Here is an 18,556-nt window from a genome sequence, read left to right as displayed (position 1 = left end):
CTCAGGATATTATAAGACTGTATTTTCTCACTGACATCACACCATATTAAACTAGAAATTTCTGAAGAAAGCATAAGCATTTGGTATTGTTCAAGAAAGTGCAAGAATTCAGATAAACACAGAATGTTTTCATTCATCAGATCCTTTAAGCAGAGATTTTTTTTTTAATTCCAGAGGTAAGTTATAAGAATAAATTCAAAATTTCAAAAAATATCTCAGATACTAATGAGTATATAGAATGCTCTTATGTTTCTGTGGATGCCTTGGGGGAAGAAACTTGAAGATATGCTTGAATTATAAAGTCCCTGCCCTACTCAAGGCAGCTCAGTTTTAGAGGAACTGACTGTTCAAAGAGTAAATTATGCCTGCCAAGACAGTACAGCTTCCCTGGAACTATCATATGTTACTGGCTATATACCAATATCTGAAAAATTCATGCTGTATCATTAAGACTCATGAAGTGTATTTGCCCTAGAGTCTTCAAGAATCAATCTTTTTAAAAAAATTTTTTATTGGATTGTAGTTGATTTACAATGTTGTGTTACTTTCTGCTGTACAGCAAAGTGAATCAGTTATACATACACATATATCCGGTCTTTTTTTAGATTTTTTTCCCATATAGGTCATTACAGAGTACTGAGTAGAGTTCCCCGTGCTATACAGTAGGTCCTTATTAGTTATCTATTTTATATACAGTAGTGTGAATATGTTAATCCCAATCTCCCAATTTATCCCTCCCACCTTTCTCCCCTGGTAACCATAAGATTGTTTTCTACATCTGTAACTCTATTTCTGTTTTGTAAATAAGTTCATTTGTACCTTTTTTTTAGATTCCACATATAAGTGATATCATACAATATTTGTCCTTCTCTGACTTAACTTCACTCACTATGACAATCTCTAGGTAAATCCATGTTGCAGAAAATGGCACTATTTCATTCTTTTTTACAGCTGAGTAATATTCCATTGCATATATGTATCACACCTAACTTTTATAAAATAGGAAGCTCACTAACCAAATCTATGTTTTTTTATAACTGCACACTTTTTATAGAATAAGGTTTACAAAACGTTTCAGGTGCTTTTATGTCATGGCTAACACAATAATGGTATTATTGTAGTACCTAACAATATATATATATGCCACCACTCTTATATAAAACATTTGATCCCCAATACAGGAAAACAACCAGCACAGCACAGCTAAAATCTGTAGTGTCCTACTAAAACTAAGGGCCATGGAAGTCTGTATAGATTCCAGTGAATGCTGTGCCCAACCAAGGTACTCTAGGATTATAATTCCCAAGTCATAGCACCCTCTGCTTTATGAAAGAATGGTTACAAGGGTTGCCTTGCCTGAAATGAGTGAACCGTTAGAATATACTGTGCAGAACTGCATATATTTGTGCATATTTGCTCCCCCAATCCAAACTCCAGGGGACAGGGTCCACTGCTTTCATCAGATTTTCACTGGTCTATGATCCAAACATGTCTGAGAACAGTGCCCTTAGGTCATTCCCTCATGCTCATTTCCAATATAAATCTAGGTTTACACATTAAAATTTGCCTCAAGATGGAGAGACTCATTTGTACGACCAATAAAAATATTAATACCCCAGTTTTCCATTTAAATTACATAAAATGAAGCAAAGCAGATTTTTTCAATTATAATTATATGAAATATTTTAAAAACTGAAAATCATCTTTAATAGTAAAATTGATCCACTTTATTGCTCTATAGCTGGGCATTAATTCAGTTATAGAAAATAAAAGTTAAATGCCTATCATAAGTTTGGTTCAAATCTTAGGATGCAACGCAATTATACTATTTCCTGCCTTACACCTAAATCTTATCCTATAGAAGTTCCTTATCCAGGCTTCTGAATTTCTGATACAGGATAAAATGAAGGTCACAAACTAGGAAAGTGGCCCCAGGCCCCTACCAATGCTTCCAAAACTAACCAAAGGCAGTGCTACATATTTCTGGCCTCCAAATTTGTTAATGTGAATGCATTTTCCCACAGACACCTAAGGCAGGTCCATAATTGTACCTCCAATTCTAAGATTTAAGAAAAAAAAAAAAAAACCCAACTCTGAGAGACAAAGTATTTTTTTAATCTTTCCTGGCAAAACCTGACCTGAACTGATATGTAAATTTACACTTGGTGTGGAAAGTTTTGCAGTAAAAACATGAATGTGTTTGACTACAGGTTGCTGCCCAAAACCCCTCTGGAAACATTTTTCCATTACAAAGATCATGTTGCATGGTTTCAGTCTGCATGGTGATTTTCACAGTCCTGCACTATCAAGCAAAGCAAGCAGTGAGAACCCCAGCAAATATACGGCAGTCATCGATACTGAACACTTGAACATGGGGACATATGGCATATTTGTAATTCCCTAAATGAAAAGGAAACACAGATTACCCTTCCATGAGACCCATAGATTCCTACATGCCAGACCTATTGTTTTTTTAAAAGGTCCATAAAACCTATCATTGAATCTACTGGAGAGATGTTGTTGACATTTTGTTTCATCAGATCACTTATCGTTCTCTTTTTAAGAGTCCTTGGGAAATATTTTTGTTTCTTATCTCAAGAATAGCTTTTCCTGGGCAAAGGGTCACTGTGATTTATAAACCAGGTCAGGCCTCTCTCCATAATGTTATATGCATTAGTGCATTAGTATTGTTCTGGGCTCCTCTTTTTAACCTGGTCCATATTTTCCTTTGCCTTTCTCTACTACCTTTAGTCTATATTATCTTGCTGTTTTGTGTTTGTTTGTTTGTTTAAATACGCCCATGTAAAAGAGATTAAATCTTTTATGGAACTGGAAGGGCAAAGTTATAAGATTCAGGAAATCCTAACCCCCAAGTACAGAGCATTTGGCCCGTTTCACCAGATCTATTGGGAATTACATGTGAAAACCCAAGTGGCATTATATTTCTAACTTATTCCAGAAATGTTACCAGAGTCTTTTTGGACTTGTTTGCCCTTCCAACTCAGTTTTGTTTATAACTCCAGACATCTTTTCATGATCTACATATTTAAAACCAAACTTACTACTCTTATAAGAAGTTATTTTGTCCTACCATGTATTCAGGTTCAAAACTGTCTGCTAGGAAAATGTTATTTTGGTATATTACATCCATTTACCCTCCAACCTGTCAGAACTATGTCCAGAATGTTAAATGGACCAAATTCTATTTACATGAGCCAACCAAAAGTTATACGATGACCACTGCAGAGATTTTGACCAAACTGTATGACTTATGCAACAAACAGTTCAAGGTTCTGTACATAAGATGTTCAGAATATGCTTAAGTGTAGTATTTTTTTTTTTACATTATTGTTTCTTTTGAAATCCAGAATACCAGTTTAAGTGCAAAACTCTCAAATGTGGGAAACTGTGAAGTTAAGTATGAGAAAAATGAAAGTAAACAATCTAATAAGCACAAAATTAAAAATATACCCATCAAGCTATTTTTCCTGCTTGTTCTCCTTCCATGTAATAGGAAATACATAAGAAATGAAAGGGCCTTCTTCAGAACACAGACGTGGGAGGGTCTCTAAAACTTGGATCTGGGCTTTACCAATCAATCATTCTGATCTAAGGTTTTTGATCAAAGATTTTTTAGCAATCTAACATTTTGAAGGTGACATCCTATTCAATTTGTACCCTAATATATACATAAGTGCCAAGTAACATAAACAAAATAAAGTTGGTGATATTTAAATTTCTTGTAAGTCGAAATTGAAAATTAGAGAAAGAAGTAAAAATTTTAATTAATATCTTGAATTTGACAGAAATTGACCAAGATCTCTGATAAGTAGTTTGTTGCTAAAATATTCAACAGCAAAAAACTGTATTTTCTCACAATAAAAATGGCTATCAGCTGTCCTAAAATACCAGAATCAGAATTAAATCGATATGATGTGGAAGGAGGTTGTGTTAAATGCCATAAAAGAGCATGGAAAAATGGACAAATAAAAAAATGCCTTCTACTTAGAGGAGAAAGTTTCATTACTCTAAGAATATCTTGACATTTCTAAAAGAGAAATCTGACATCAATGAAGAAGACACTATGCTAAAAAAGACAACATTTTTTTGAGATCTTATTTTGGCACAGAACAACACTGTCTAGAAAAATATAATCTTTAATATGTACACTATTTGATATTGCAATTTCTGAGTATTCTCGGGAAGACCTGAAGAGTTAGTTTATCATTAGTTTTAGACCATGATTAAAGTCTAAATATTCAACCATTCAGTAACTGTGCTGAAAATTCACACTCCTTTTATAGTTAATGTATTTGAGTTATTTGTTTTAAGAAAAAAATGCTTTGCAAGCCACTACTAACAACAAATAGAATTTTCTTGAATACATATATCAACACTACAAAATTTTAAAAGCATAATTATCCATAAAATATTTTAAGGAGTTGTAAGCGTTGAAAAGAAAGTTTGGTTTAAAACAAAGTACTTTTAATATATTCAGATTTGGTCAGAACCAAATACATTATATCAAAGACCACAGCAACATAGAACACTTACCTGAGGTTGATTTCTTAAAACTATCAAAAGTAAGACTAACTATTCCCCCTGGAACATGACTTCACTAAATCTGTGAAAATGTACCAGGGTACCATTGCTCAGAGCAAGTCCTAGTAATCATTTTTCTGTGAAAGAAATGATCTATATTCAATTAAGTTTGGAAAATGCTAAGTTAAAGTTAAATAAATTAAGTTCACTGCAAGGCATCTTAGTTTTTCTCATACTCATAGGATTATCTGTCTCTCACACGGATCAGACTACCTATCTGACCATAGAACTCTGTCATTCACTCAGCAGCTCCCCAAAATACTGTACTGCCACACATATACTGGGACAATCTGTTCTTGAGTATAATAAAAGTTAAATTATTATTTCTGTAATTTTCATTTTTGCTCCCTAAGCAATAATAAATAAAACAAAGAACTAATGAAATCACAAAGTTAATAAGTTCCTAGTTTTAGCTTTAACATAAAACCCTCATACTGAATATTGAAAAAGTGTGCAGCAAAATTTATCTTCGGCACACACAAAACTTCAGGGTAGCTCTCTCCACAATTAGCGTCTGTCTCCCCACTGAACATCTTGACACCTCATGCCCACAGCCACAATCCACCAAGAGCTATTTATTCTCTCTCATCTTCTACACAGACCAGTCAGACCCATTTAAAATCAGCTAAGACAAACTAATACTCTGGTACTTTCCAAGCTACTAATGAGGCACAACAAATTAGCCCTTTAGAAGCATATAGGATTAAGACACTTTTAGAGATAAAAGTTCATAATTCAGCAAATAGCTACTTAATGATGGTTTTTCATATACTTCAAATGTGTCCCTTAAAACATCAACCATGTTACAACTCAATTCTAGGATTCTTTTGCAAAACATTTTACATTTCCTATCTAAAAGTACTAGGTCAAGTGATAATTTTATAAAATGATCTGGTTAATTCAGTCAGAAGAGTTAATTTATCTTTATTGTAAATTGAACACATATGAATTTTTTAGATGTGAAGTTACTAAAAGTAGTCTCTACTTTTTTCAGTTATGTGTCTACCTGGAAAAGAATGCAAAATAAAATATTTTAGGGTTACAGATGGCATTAAGAGGTTTAAGATTCATATATTTAAAGAATCTTTTTTTTTTTTTTTTAAGAATAGGACACAAAAGTAATTAATCAGGATTTTCCCCTTAAAATGAGGTCTGGAACTGTTATTAATCAAAGAAGGACTAGTACTTTAAAACTTGCTTTGAGTGGATATTTCTATTCAATTAGCCAAACTTAAAATGACAAATGATGTTTTCAAATATAGTTAAGCCTCTTTTTCACAAGTAAAAAATATAAGCTGAATGCTTTTGCACTTCTGAACTTTATACATTTCTGTTTATGAAATTTTTTCTTCTCAGAGCTAACTATATGGTTCTCTGCTTTCAACTTTTAATTCAATAAAATAGTAATTCTAAATAGTAAAATATTTAGAAGTTCCAGACTTCCAAAACAAAAAAAAACTTTCTTAGTAATCCCACACATATAGCTTAGTCATTATTCTGTGATCATTTTAATTGTTTGCTGTCCATTAGCATGAGAACAGTGAATTTTGTAACTTTCACTCAATAAAGCAGAATGAGCTGATGTAAACTCCCCTCTCTAGTTCAAAAACATATAAGAGGGAATATTTAAAACAACACAAACACACATACACTAAGATAGAAAAGCCAAAGACATCAGAGTCTAAGGCTGGGCTACTTTCAAAGTTATTGAGAGCAAACTGCTGTAATTTGTAGATTATATCACCATGTATATAGACAACCAAAGATATTTATAGATAAGCTATTAGTATTAATAAGAGCATTTAGCAGGATTGTGGGATAAAATATAAACACACAAAAATTAATAGTGTTCTTAAACTCCAATGATAACCATTACATAAGAGAAATTTTAAAAGACAGCAACAAATAATATAAGATCCCCAGAAACAAATCTTAAAAAAGATTATAAGACCCATGATGAAAATTATAACACATTTTTGAAGGTCAAAAAGGACCTAAAAAGTGGAAAATATACAATGGTCACGGATGGAGAGATGACATGATACAAGTGTCAATTCTCCCCCGAAGTATTCCATAAACTCATTGCAATTCTTATAAAATCTCAACAGGTCCTCTGATGTAATGAAATTAGAGTCTGATTTCAAAATGAAAATGCTCAAGTAAGGCTGAAGAATAGCTAAGGTTATTCTGAAAAATGAGAATAAAATAAGGAGGTGGAATTTGCTCTACGTTCAAGACTTATTCTGAAATAATAGTAATTAAAACAGCATAGTCCCAAGGCCAGGCCAGACATATACAACAATGTAACAACAAAAAGCTCCATAATACCCATAAGACAACAGTAGAATTTAGAATATCATAAAGATAGCATTTCAAATTTACCAGGAAAGTATAGAGAGAAAATGATTATGAAACAGTTGGCTTTCCTTAGGTAAAAAAATAAAATTAGAACCCTGCCCTCACCAAAATAACAACTAAAATTCAGAGAGATTCAAGACTTAAATGTGAAAAACAAAACTTTAAATCTATTAGAAGAAAAATATAGGAAAAGGATCTCATAAACTTGGGTCATGGTATAGGCATTCCTCGTTTTATTGCACTTCACCTTGTTGTGCTTTGCAGATAGTGTGTTTTTCACAAACTGAAGGTTGTGGCAACCCTTCACTATCAGATGATGGTGAGCATTTTTTAGCAATAAAGTATTTTTAAATTAAGGTATTACATTATTTTTTAAGACACAGTGCTACTGCACACTTAATATACTACAGTATGGTATAAATATAAATTTCATATGAATTGGGAAACCAAAAAATTCATGTGACTCGCTTTACTGCAATATACGCTTTACTGTGGTCGTCTGGAACCAAACCAGCAATATCTCCAAATATTTCCAAGAAAATATAACAAACAAAAAAGGCACAAACCATAGAGGATGTTGATAAATTTGACTGTATTATAATTTTAAGTCTGTATGGCTGGGCAAAACAGAATAGACACATTTCATCTTACCCTATTTATTACATCTAAAAAACCTAGACAAAATACATGAAACAGACATCAGAAGACTCTAAAAATTGGAAATAAGAAGTGAGACTGCATAGGGATCTCAGGATTCAAGGAATAACCGGGCAGTGAGTTCCTTTCTTTCTTTCTTTGACTCCTATATATCCCAATCAGGTGCTGAAGAAGCTCAAAACTAGGAAAGTGAAAGGGTACAGAACCCACCCACGAAACAAAATAAAACAAAACACCCAAGATACATGAAGTTTCTCTAAACAAAGTACTGAGGGAGGGCAGCCCTGATGAACAGAAACTTTTTTTTTTTTTTTTTTATTGGCTGCATTGGGTCTCTGTTGCTGTACACGGGCTTTCTCTAGTTGCGGCGAGTGGGGGCTACTCTTTGTTGTGGTGCACAGGCTTCTCATTGCGGTGGCTTTTCTTGTTATGGTGGAGAACAGGCTCTAGGCACGCGGGCTTCAGTAGTTGCAACATGCAGGCTCAGTAGTTGCGGCACGCGGCCCTAGGGCACACGGGCTTCAGTAGTTGTGGCATGTGGGCTCAGTAGTTGTGGCTTGCGGGCTCTAGAGTGCAGGCTCAGTAGTTGCGGCACATGGGCTTAGGTGCTCCACGGCATGTGGGATCTTCCCAGACCAGGGCTCAAACCCGTGTCCCCTGCATTGGCAGGCGGATTCTTAACCACTGCACCACCAGGGAAGTCCCATAAACAGAAACGTTTTGACTACACCAGCCAAACAGCATGAAAAAAAAATTGTTCCTCCCCAACCTCGTTGTGTAATGAGACTGGCACTGAGGGTTTGGGGACACGTGTGGAAAAAGTCCTGACAACTATCCCAGCCAGACAGTAACAGGTAACAAGATTTAAGTAGGAACCAGAGTCTCATAACACCATACCCAAAATGTACAGGATATGACTGAAAATAACATAAAAACCAGGAAAATCTCAACTCAAATGAGAAAAGACATGCAACAGATTCTAACACTGAGATGACAAAGATGATGGAATTATCTGACAAGACTTTTAAAGCAACTATCATAAAAATCCTTTAAAGAACAGTTTCAAACACACTCAAAACGAATGAAACAAAGTCTCAGCAAAGAAACATAAAGCAAAACCAAAAAAAAAGTTTAGAACTAAAAAATACAACCTAAATTAAAAACTCACTGGTAGGGCTCAATAGCAAGAATTCAGACAACAGATGAAAGAATCAGTGGACTCAAAGATGGATCATAATTATCCAATCTGAACAACAGAGAAAACATATTGAAGAAAAGAAAAAGAAAACCAGATCTCAGGGTCCTGTGGGACAATAACAAAAGAACTAACATTCCCATCAGTGCAGTCCAACAAAGAAAGGAGAAAGAGTAAAGGGCTGAAGAAATAAAGGATAAAAATTTCCCAAACCTGACAAAAGACATAAATCTATAGACACGAACCAAAGAATCTTGAAAGGTGATCAAGAGAAAGAAAAAACAAATTACCTGTAGGGGAACAGTAATTTGAATGGCAGTGAATATTTCTTTGGAGACCTTGGAGGTCAGAAAAAGTGACACGTTTTTCAAGTGGTGGAAGAAAAGAACTTATAACCTACAAATCTATATCCAGCAAAAATACCCTTTAAACTGGAGATGCAATAAAGATATCTTCTGATTTTATACAGAAAGGTAGCAACATTAAATGAAACATATACACAGATATCCAGATAAAACTGTAACCTGAGCATGTGTAATTTCTAACCATTTTTCCTCCCCTTTTTTCCTCCCCTCCACCCTTAAGTATATACACATTTTCAGTGAAATAACCAATAAAATATATGCCAGAGGAAGAATCCCCTTGAGAGAAGAGTAAATTGGGGCAGGAACACTGAATGTGACATAAGCACGTGCATATATGCACACCACACACACCCTCCCAACTAAGGTTGCTGGATGAGCTCTGAGCTGGCAGAATAATACAACAGAAATTCAAGGTTCCCTGTGCTGTTGCCTGGGCCTAACAGATTTGACAAAGCTCCCTTCATCCCCAGCCAAAATGGAAACAAAAACAAAACCTGAAATAACCCATCTCAACTTCCAAAGCTGCACAGATAAACTCCGCCCAGGATAAGCATGAGCAAACAAAATTTTTAAAAAGGATAATGATTTCAGAACTCAGAGCAAATGCCTTGCTTTGATACAGTTACTGCCAGGAGAGGAGAAACCTTTTCTAAAATTTCTGACCAGTATTTTCACTGAGATTTAAAAGAATACTGCATCTATGATACTAGGAAAGAATGTAGAAGGGATAATCTGAGTTGAGGAAAGAGTATAAGAAAAAGCTCAACTGCTCAATGGAACCACTGAAAAGCAAAATGAATATTTTAGAGTAGCAATTCTTGATAAAGAGTACATTTAGGGGGAGACGTTTGAAATTAAGAGTAGATGTAGAATAGTGAAAAATAAGGTTGGAAAAGTAGATTGATGTTTTTTTTTCACTGATGACAAATTTACTAAATTGTTCAAAGTTGCTTTTCAGTTGAACACCAAAGAGGTATCTGTTGCCTACACAGACTATTTCTTCTGACAGTAAATCTTAGAATTATATAATTCTCTCTTGTAAAAGGAAATTTTATATCAAACCTCAATAAAATCATAACTGCCGCTAGACCTGACAATCCCTAGCCACAAAACAGATCACATCCTGCATTATACTTAATTTATACAAGATTCTTAACAAGCTAGGTAGTTGTACTTAATTCAGTAAGCAGTAAAGAGCCAATGAAAATTTATGAGCAAGGAAATAATATGATCAGAAGAGCATGACAGAGAATTTGCAAATGAGATTAATTTGGCTTCCCATACTAAAAAAAAAAAAAAAAAAGATAAACAAACAACACTGAAAACATATTTAAAAATGACAGGGAATGACACCTTCCAGTAACAGCCCTGCAGAGAACACGTTTTATCTACTAGTTTTTAGAACATTTTTGTAAAATGATTTTGTATGTGTAGGATATGATGTAGCAGTTTACAAATTACATGTTAACTAATAATACATCAGAAGTACCTCTGTAGTAAAATATGAAAAAGCAAAAAAAAAAAAAAAAAAGACATGGAAAATTTAAGATTATATTTAATTGTGTTAATTATTAGGAAACTTACTTACCAAAGGAAATATACAATGGGAATCATTAAAAAGCTATTAAAAATTATAAAAGTGGAAAAAGTAGGAAAAGCAGGGAATTAAAAATTCAAAAATAAAAGTTGAGTATGTCTGTACTCCCGCATGCCCTGCAATATCCCTGCTTTGCTCTCTCTACAGCCCAATCTCAAAGGCAGTTATAGCAGCACAGTCTATTAATCTGTGAGCATGTGAGACTAGGTAGAAGGATAGTGTGAAGAGGTTGATAACTATATAGTTTCAGGTCTACAGAAATGACCATCATGGACAGCAGGGGTACACGGGAGGAGAATAAAGAGCAAGCACAAAGTACGAGGTCCCACTTATGAACCATTACAGAGGCCAAGCACATGGTCCCCGTCCAGACCTAGGGAAGTACAGAGACGAGCAAATGAGAGACAAAGAGATGCTCATCAACCTTCTGAAAATACAATATATAAATCGAGATAGATTTTAATGAGTTTTGCTTCCTGTAGGTGTGAAATGGAGACACTACTCAATAAGGTTTTTGTAATGACTTACTGAGGATGTATATATGCACTTAGCATAGTGACTGGCCCATAATTTGAATTCAAATGTTACCTGCCTTTTCTTTCCATAAATACTCTTTCACTAGCATCAGTTCATTAACACACTGAATGTGTTATAAGAGCAACCAAAATTTTATTTGAGATTGCCCAGATTTCTAAGACCACACCAGATCCAAAAGCATGTTCTTTGTGGACAAGGTATTATTTCATGAATATAAATGAATGGTGCTGTTGGACTCAGGCAAGAGGAAATAAAGTACTTACAGAGTTCAAACTGAGTTTAGTAGAATGGGTAAGATTTAGAGAAACGTCAATGAATAAAGGAAGACATCATGAAAAAGATGATCAAGTTGAAAGGTGATCAAGAGAAAGAAAAAACAAATTACCTGTAGGGGAACAGTAATTTGAATGGCAGTGAATATTTCTTTGGAGACCTTGGAGGTCAGAAAAAGTGACACATAGTAAGTAAGTAAACTTACTAATTAGCAAAGTTCATTGGAGAAAATGTTGAGTCACGTTATTTTAGAAAAAGCAAAAATGGTCTGGCTGAAGTTTATATTGGAAAGCAGCTGGGAACATTAGGCTAAAAATCAGGCTGGATGTAGATTATGAAGAGAATCCAATGTCATATATAAGGAGCTTTCCCCTATAATAGTAGTTCTCAAAACGTTTTGCCTTTGGGACTCCTTTGCACTCTTAAAAATTACTGAGGCCCCAAACAGCTTTTCTTTTTCTGGGTTATATCTATCAATACTTCTTACATGAGAAATTGAAACTAAGAAATTTTTACAACACAAAAATACAAAGTACTCGTTCCATTAGTTGTCAGTGATGATGACATCACACATTATGTAGCCTCTGGAAAACTCAACTCTATTCTTGTGAGAAAATGAGAGTAAAAGAAAATAACATCATAATCTTATTACAAAAACTGGTTTTAACTTCACTGATCCCCTGAAGAGTCTTAGCAAACTCTGGGTGTCCCCATATCAATTTTGAGAGTTGCCTCTCTATAGCAACGCAAAAGACCAAATCAATGCAGGGGTTTTTTGTTTTGTTTTTTTTAAATTTTTTAACATCTTTATTAGAGTAAAATTGCTTTACAATGGTGTGTCAGTTTCTGCTTTATAACAAAGTGAATCAGTTATACATATACATATGTCCCCATATCTCTTCTCTCTTGCAGCTCCCTCCCTCCCACCCTCCCTATCCCACCCCTCTAGGTGGTCACAAAGCACCGAGCTGATCTCCCTGTGCTATGTGGCTGCTTCCCACTAGCTATCTGTTTTACATTTGGTAGTGTATATGTGTCCATGCCACTCTCTCACTTTGTCCCAGCTTACCCTTCCCCCTCCCCGTATCCTCAAGTCCATTCTCTAGTAGGTCAGTGCAGGGGGTTTTTGGTCTGTTCTGTTTTTTCATTTTCTTAACCGGTCTGTTAATGGTATGCAGAAAGACTAAAACAGAAAGATACAGAAGAAGAACCCTGGATACAGTGAGGTAAGATTACCAAAGCCAAACTTAACATTTACAGAAAATTTCATAAGTCTGGACTTGCAAGTAATAAAAGAGGAACAAACTGACTTAATTTCTTCCCTTAATTTCATTGTACCCACCAGGATACAAAACTCATTTCTTTAGATAGGCTATATCATAGGTATGGTCTCAGATGCTCTAGAATGGTTCCAGTTTCAGGAAATTTTATTTTTAATAAAGACAGTTGGTTATGTGTCAGATTTTTATCTAATTTGTATGACTTCATAAGACATTATGAAAGTAAAAATCACACACTAAAAAAATATCTATCAGTCTATGTGTCTTGATGTGGTTTTAAGATAATGATCTCTGCAATTATATGTTCAGCTAGCCCTGAAAGCTATCATACATAACACTATTTCTATAAATGTGTCCATAAATATAGAAACTGTACATAACATTGTACTGTTACACAAATCTGTAAAAATCCTTTCTCTTTATTGTATAAACTTAATATTTTAAACATGATTCAGTTCATTGTGCTAAGTATACAAATTACATAAAAAAAATAAAAATTTATTAGCTAAAGTGACTATATGTAAATATAATTGTTATTTTTGTTTTTAGGTGATAATTCTCTAGATTTTTAAACAAAATCAAATTTAAAATGTTTCAAGGAAAAGGCTGGATGAATAGAATCTAGAGTTGCTAAAACTTTTTATTTTCAACCCAAAATTACTAGATATGCAACAGGGTGATGTGACTCATTCACAGAAAAAAAAGGCAGTCAATAAAGCCTGACTCGTAATGGGCCACATGTTGTGTTCAGTAATGACTTTAAAGAGGCTACTATAAATATGGTAAAAGAATTTTTTTTAATTGAAGGAAACTGTCATTAATAACCAGAGCTACATCCTTGATCATTGCTCTTATCTACTAACCTTTACTGAAATAGATACTGGTCTTCACTAATAAATCTTTAAACTCTAGTAGTATTAATTAAAAATCAGGTATAATATTTAAAACATTTAACAACCAGTATGAATGGACAACTGTCCACCAGAAAGGAGGGGTGGTAAGGATGCCAGGCTGACAGGCAAAGGTATTCTTTCATTCCCACCCCAGACCAGCACTGAGGCCTGGGGAAGTCAGCATTGGTACAGGAAAGGAGGAAATAGGGTGATTAACTGCAAGAAAATCAACTAATAGGAACAGCTGCCCTAGGGCTAAAACTACATCCTAGAGGCCTCCTGCTGGTCCAGGTACTAACCCTTTAATTGCTGGATTATGAGTTGGTAGGAGCTGCACTTGGAGGGCTCTTAGCAGTATCCATTTCCCAATGAGCTAAAAAATATTTCAGTATTTTAACAACTGGTACTGTCATATACCCTGAGAGCAGTTGAATATCAGTCCTTCACAAACTAAAAGAATAGTAACAAATACTGTCACCACTGATATGACAAAATTCTATTTTACAATTTAGAGATGAGTTTAAATTTTTTTTAATTTTAGCATTCCAAAAGCTAAAGCTATTAATACAAAAACAAATACTTCAGTGAACTAAAGCCTTCACTATCTCTACATTTGGGGAAATTTTCCAAACTTCTAAAAGTACTCTTAACTAGAGCCTTCATTATTAATCACTAAGTCCTAAAATGGTGGCATTTTGGAATTTCTTTAAAAAATTAAGTTAACACACCTTTACTTTCCCAACTTTTGATCTCTAAATAAGGTAATTTTGTTATCTTCAGTAACTTTACAAATTAATTATTTCATTTATTTGCTATACATATTATATTGAACTGACTTGAAAACTAAACATCTATAGATATGCATTTTTTCCCTCACATGACAAACCCTCATTTTACTGATTTTCTTTCAAATACTACCAAGCTCCTTCAGTATCTTGGTGGTTTAAACCACCACCATCACCACCTAAAACAACAAACTGTAGATATAAAAGATGGGCAAAAGTGACATATTTTAGTAGACATTTATCACAAACTTTGAAATTTGAAGACTTGGAATCCAATCCTATCTACATGATTTACTGGAAATGGGAGCCCAGGCAAGACCTGTTACCTCAATAAGCCTTACTCTCCTCAACAGAACTGCATTGTTATGTCTGTAGGGCAACTAGCATAGTGACAAGAGCTTCATGCTAGCTGGTGCCCCATAAATTTTAGTTTCCTTTCCCTAGCCTTTACCAAAAAATTAGGTAATTGGGTGATAGGTTATGAAACAACTATATAGAAGAAAAATAATTATGCTGAATAAAACAATGATACCTAAACTAGAATAAAATAAAAAATAAAAATTATGCTTATTTTTTAGATTATAACATTAACACATTCTTACAGTAGAAAAAGTGGGGAAAAAATCTTCCATAATCCTACCACCAGACATAACTACTATAATTATTCCTCCCGACAGTGTTTTGGTTATTGCATAGAATACATAACTGTATTAACATAAAGAGTTGTTCCTGTATTTTTTTCTAAACTTTACTTTCTAAGGCCAATAAAAATTCTCAGAAAACATCATTTTAAGGAATATTTTATCAAGTGAAATATCATATTGTTTACTAGTCTTCTATTCATAGATATTTAATTTCTTCTTACTCTTTCTGTTATATATTTTTAAAAAATACTACAATGAACATGCCTGTATATAAATATTAAGATTTGATTTTTTCAAGAGTATCTATGAAAAAAAATAAAAAGAGTATCTATGAAAGGCAAATTTAAGAATAACTGGTAAAACTGACTGAAATGTTTATTATAATGCACTCTATCCTTATCAAGTCCAAAATACATTTAACTGGAACCTGATTTTTTTTCTTTGCTATGTGGTTCAGTATACCTGGCATACCCATTGTCATGGGTTGAATGGTGGCATACCAAAACATATGTCTACCTAGAAATTGTGACTGTAACCTTATTTGGAAAAAGGATCTTTACAGACATAATTAAGGTAAGGACCTTCAGATAAGATCATATGTATTAGGGTGGATCCTAAATCTAAAAATAGTGTTCTTAGAAAAAGTAGGGGAAAGGACAATGCAGGGAAAAAGTCCATGTGAGGACTGAGGCAGAGACTGGGGTGATGTGTGTACAGGCCACAGAATGCCACAGACTGCCAGCAGCCACCAAAAACTAGGAGAGAGACGTGAAAAGGATACTCCATCAGAGCCTCCAAAAGCAACTAAATCCTACCGCCACCCTGATTTCAGATTTCTGACCCCCAGAACTGTGAGAGAATTAAGTGTCTGTTATTTTAAGCCACAAAGCTTGTGATAATTTGTTATGGCAGCCCTAGGAAATGAAGACACCCTCAAATCACATTTTAAATCAATGTCTATTCACTGTTTTAAAAGCTACATCATCTATTTCCCATTAAACTCCCCTGAATTGTCCCATTACTATTTGGTTATACATTATTTTATTTTTTACAAGCACTATGAACATCACCTACTTACACGTTGCATCCATTAATGATAATCTAGTTGTAGTTCTAATGTAGTTTTTGTCTACTCAGTCATAATATAAGATCCTTGAAGGCAGGAACGGTATCTTAAATGCCCTGCTTGTCATACATTTCACCTAATATAGTGCTATATATACAGTGCAAGATTTAGTAGCTTCCTATTTGCTAAAATACAGAATGACTAAAAACTTTTTTATATACGTTAAACCATCCTTATGGAATACTTTAGAATGCTAGTGGGATCCTTTAAACATCTACAACATATAAAATATAAAGATACATTTTCCTGCTCTTAAAACTGAAGTCTGGTCTTATGAAAATCCTCATTGCCTATTGTTTTAAAAGATCAACATTTACTGTCAATGACTTAAAATCTGCATCAGGAATCTAACAATACTAAAGATACGGCAAGAATCATGGAAGTTAGAAGGGCTATAATAGAACAAAGCACCAGCAGAAACCTCTTCTGTAGAGGATAGGCTGTGATTACAAATAAAGAAGTTCACCATGTTACATTCGTATTATGTTTTATAGTTACTTAAGGTATAGTTGTTTTAACAATTGCTTGGAAAAAAAAAAAAGAATGGTATTAAACAACAACAACAAAAATCTAAGTATACAACATACCTGAGTTCGTAAAATTTCATTTTTTGACAACTGCATATCACCAGTCAATTCTTTCACAGTGATGCCCAGTGGCTCCAGACGTCTGCTGAAGTAATTTGTCATTTCAGCTGCCAACGCTTTCATTGGAGCAACATATACAATCTGCGCCAAAGAAACACTAGCTTGATGAATGAGCAAAAACTACAACGTCAATACACGTCACTATTTATTGTAAAATATGATGCTAGCCACTTAGGGTGAAAAATCTTAATAGTGATATATGAAAAGTACTTATCTTTGTTGCATAAGTGTGCAGCTGTTTACAGGACAATGGAATTTGTTTATATAGCCTTATCACTTTGAAAACTGGTGCTTCAAAGCTAAGTGCGTTTTCACAGCTTTCACAGGGGTAGTGGGATTTTCATAACACAAATAGGGATTGCCTAAAAGTAATGAAGTGAATCATGCAGCATTCTTTACATGACTTCATGTATAATATCCTTAAAAACTTCCAGATCTCATGTAACATGTACAACTGCAAAATGATTTTAAATTTTACAATTTAAAAAGCTGTTGTCGGACTTGTTAATTTCCTACCTTAAATTCATTCTTTCTGATAACACCTTGTTGAAAATGCTGGCGAATTTCATGCAAAACTGTAAGCATTGCAATGTTGGTCTTTCCAGCTCCAGTAGGGGCACAAATCAGCATGTTCTCATTGGTGTTGTAGGCAGTCTCAAACACAATTGACTGGATTCTATTGAGTCTTCTCATTCCTTTAAAAGCCAGCTGTCCAATCTAAAAATGACATGACCCACTATAAATGATAATAATGTGAAGGTCTCATACAAAACATTAAATGCAAATTTTTTGTGATTAAAAAACAAACAACTAATTTGTTTAGTCTCTCAATGCGTCCTGTATTTAAACTAAGTGTGCACAGTTGACAACTCACAACTATTGTACAATTCTAATGCACTTGGGAATTGTAACCCACTAAATTTGTAAAATATGATAATGAGACTATACCTGTATCTTTGTACACAATCCTAAGTACAAAACAATGATAATAATGTAATGAAACAAAATTAAACAGGTATCTTTTGATTTCATACGATGATAGCCTAGTTTATTTAGATTGAGGATAACTAATGAAAGTGAAAACAAGAAAATTCCTGGGGATATATATCAATAAGAAATTCTATTTCAATATGTTATGGATTTTTAAAGATACTTTTTTGAAAAGGCAGCCTTAATAGTAGGAATAACAGCTGCAGATTATGTTTGTTCAGAACTTACACTGTGACACATGCAATTGTAATCACTTTCATATATTTATTTATTTAATCCTCAAAACAATTCTATAGTATAGGTACCTTTAATATGTCCTTTTAATAGAGAAGAAATTAAAGACACAGAGTGGTTAATTAATTTTTCCTAAAACCTTCTATACAAAAAGTCTTTAGAGATGAAAACTACAATGTCTGAGAGAAAACAAAACACTGGATGGAATTAATGGCAGGAAACTGGAATTGCTATATTAATGCCAGAAAAAAATTGATTTAAAAGCCAAGAATATTACCAGGAATAGAGACCCAGTCATTTCATGAAGAAGATGATTAATCATTAGGGCATAACAATCCTAAATGTTTATATACCCAATAACAGATCTTCAAAA

At 33.9% G+C, this 18,556-nt stretch overlaps 1 protein-coding gene across 1 annotated transcript in view; it reads right to left on the bottom strand.

Annotated features, from left to right (window-relative positions):
- ASCC3 (activating signal cointegrator 1 complex subunit 3) overlaps positions 1-18,556 on the bottom strand; it is a 338,512-nt gene that overhangs the window by 220,168 nt on the left and 99,788 nt on the right. The window contains 2 exon segments of the mRNA XM_036871893.1: positions 16,900-17,040; positions 17,476-17,676. Of these exon segments, the coding sequence (XP_036727788.1) occupies positions 16,900-17,040; positions 17,476-17,676 (342 nt within the window).

The sequence above is a fragment of the Balaenoptera musculus genome, chromosome 12 (assembly GCF_009873245.2).
Source record: "Balaenoptera musculus isolate JJ_BM4_2016_0621 chromosome 12, mBalMus1.pri.v3, whole genome shotgun sequence".
In the NCBI taxonomy this organism is placed as follows: domain Eukaryota; kingdom Metazoa; phylum Chordata; class Mammalia; order Artiodactyla; family Balaenopteridae; genus Balaenoptera; species Balaenoptera musculus.
This window is presented reverse-complemented; position numbering and strand designations above follow the sequence as displayed.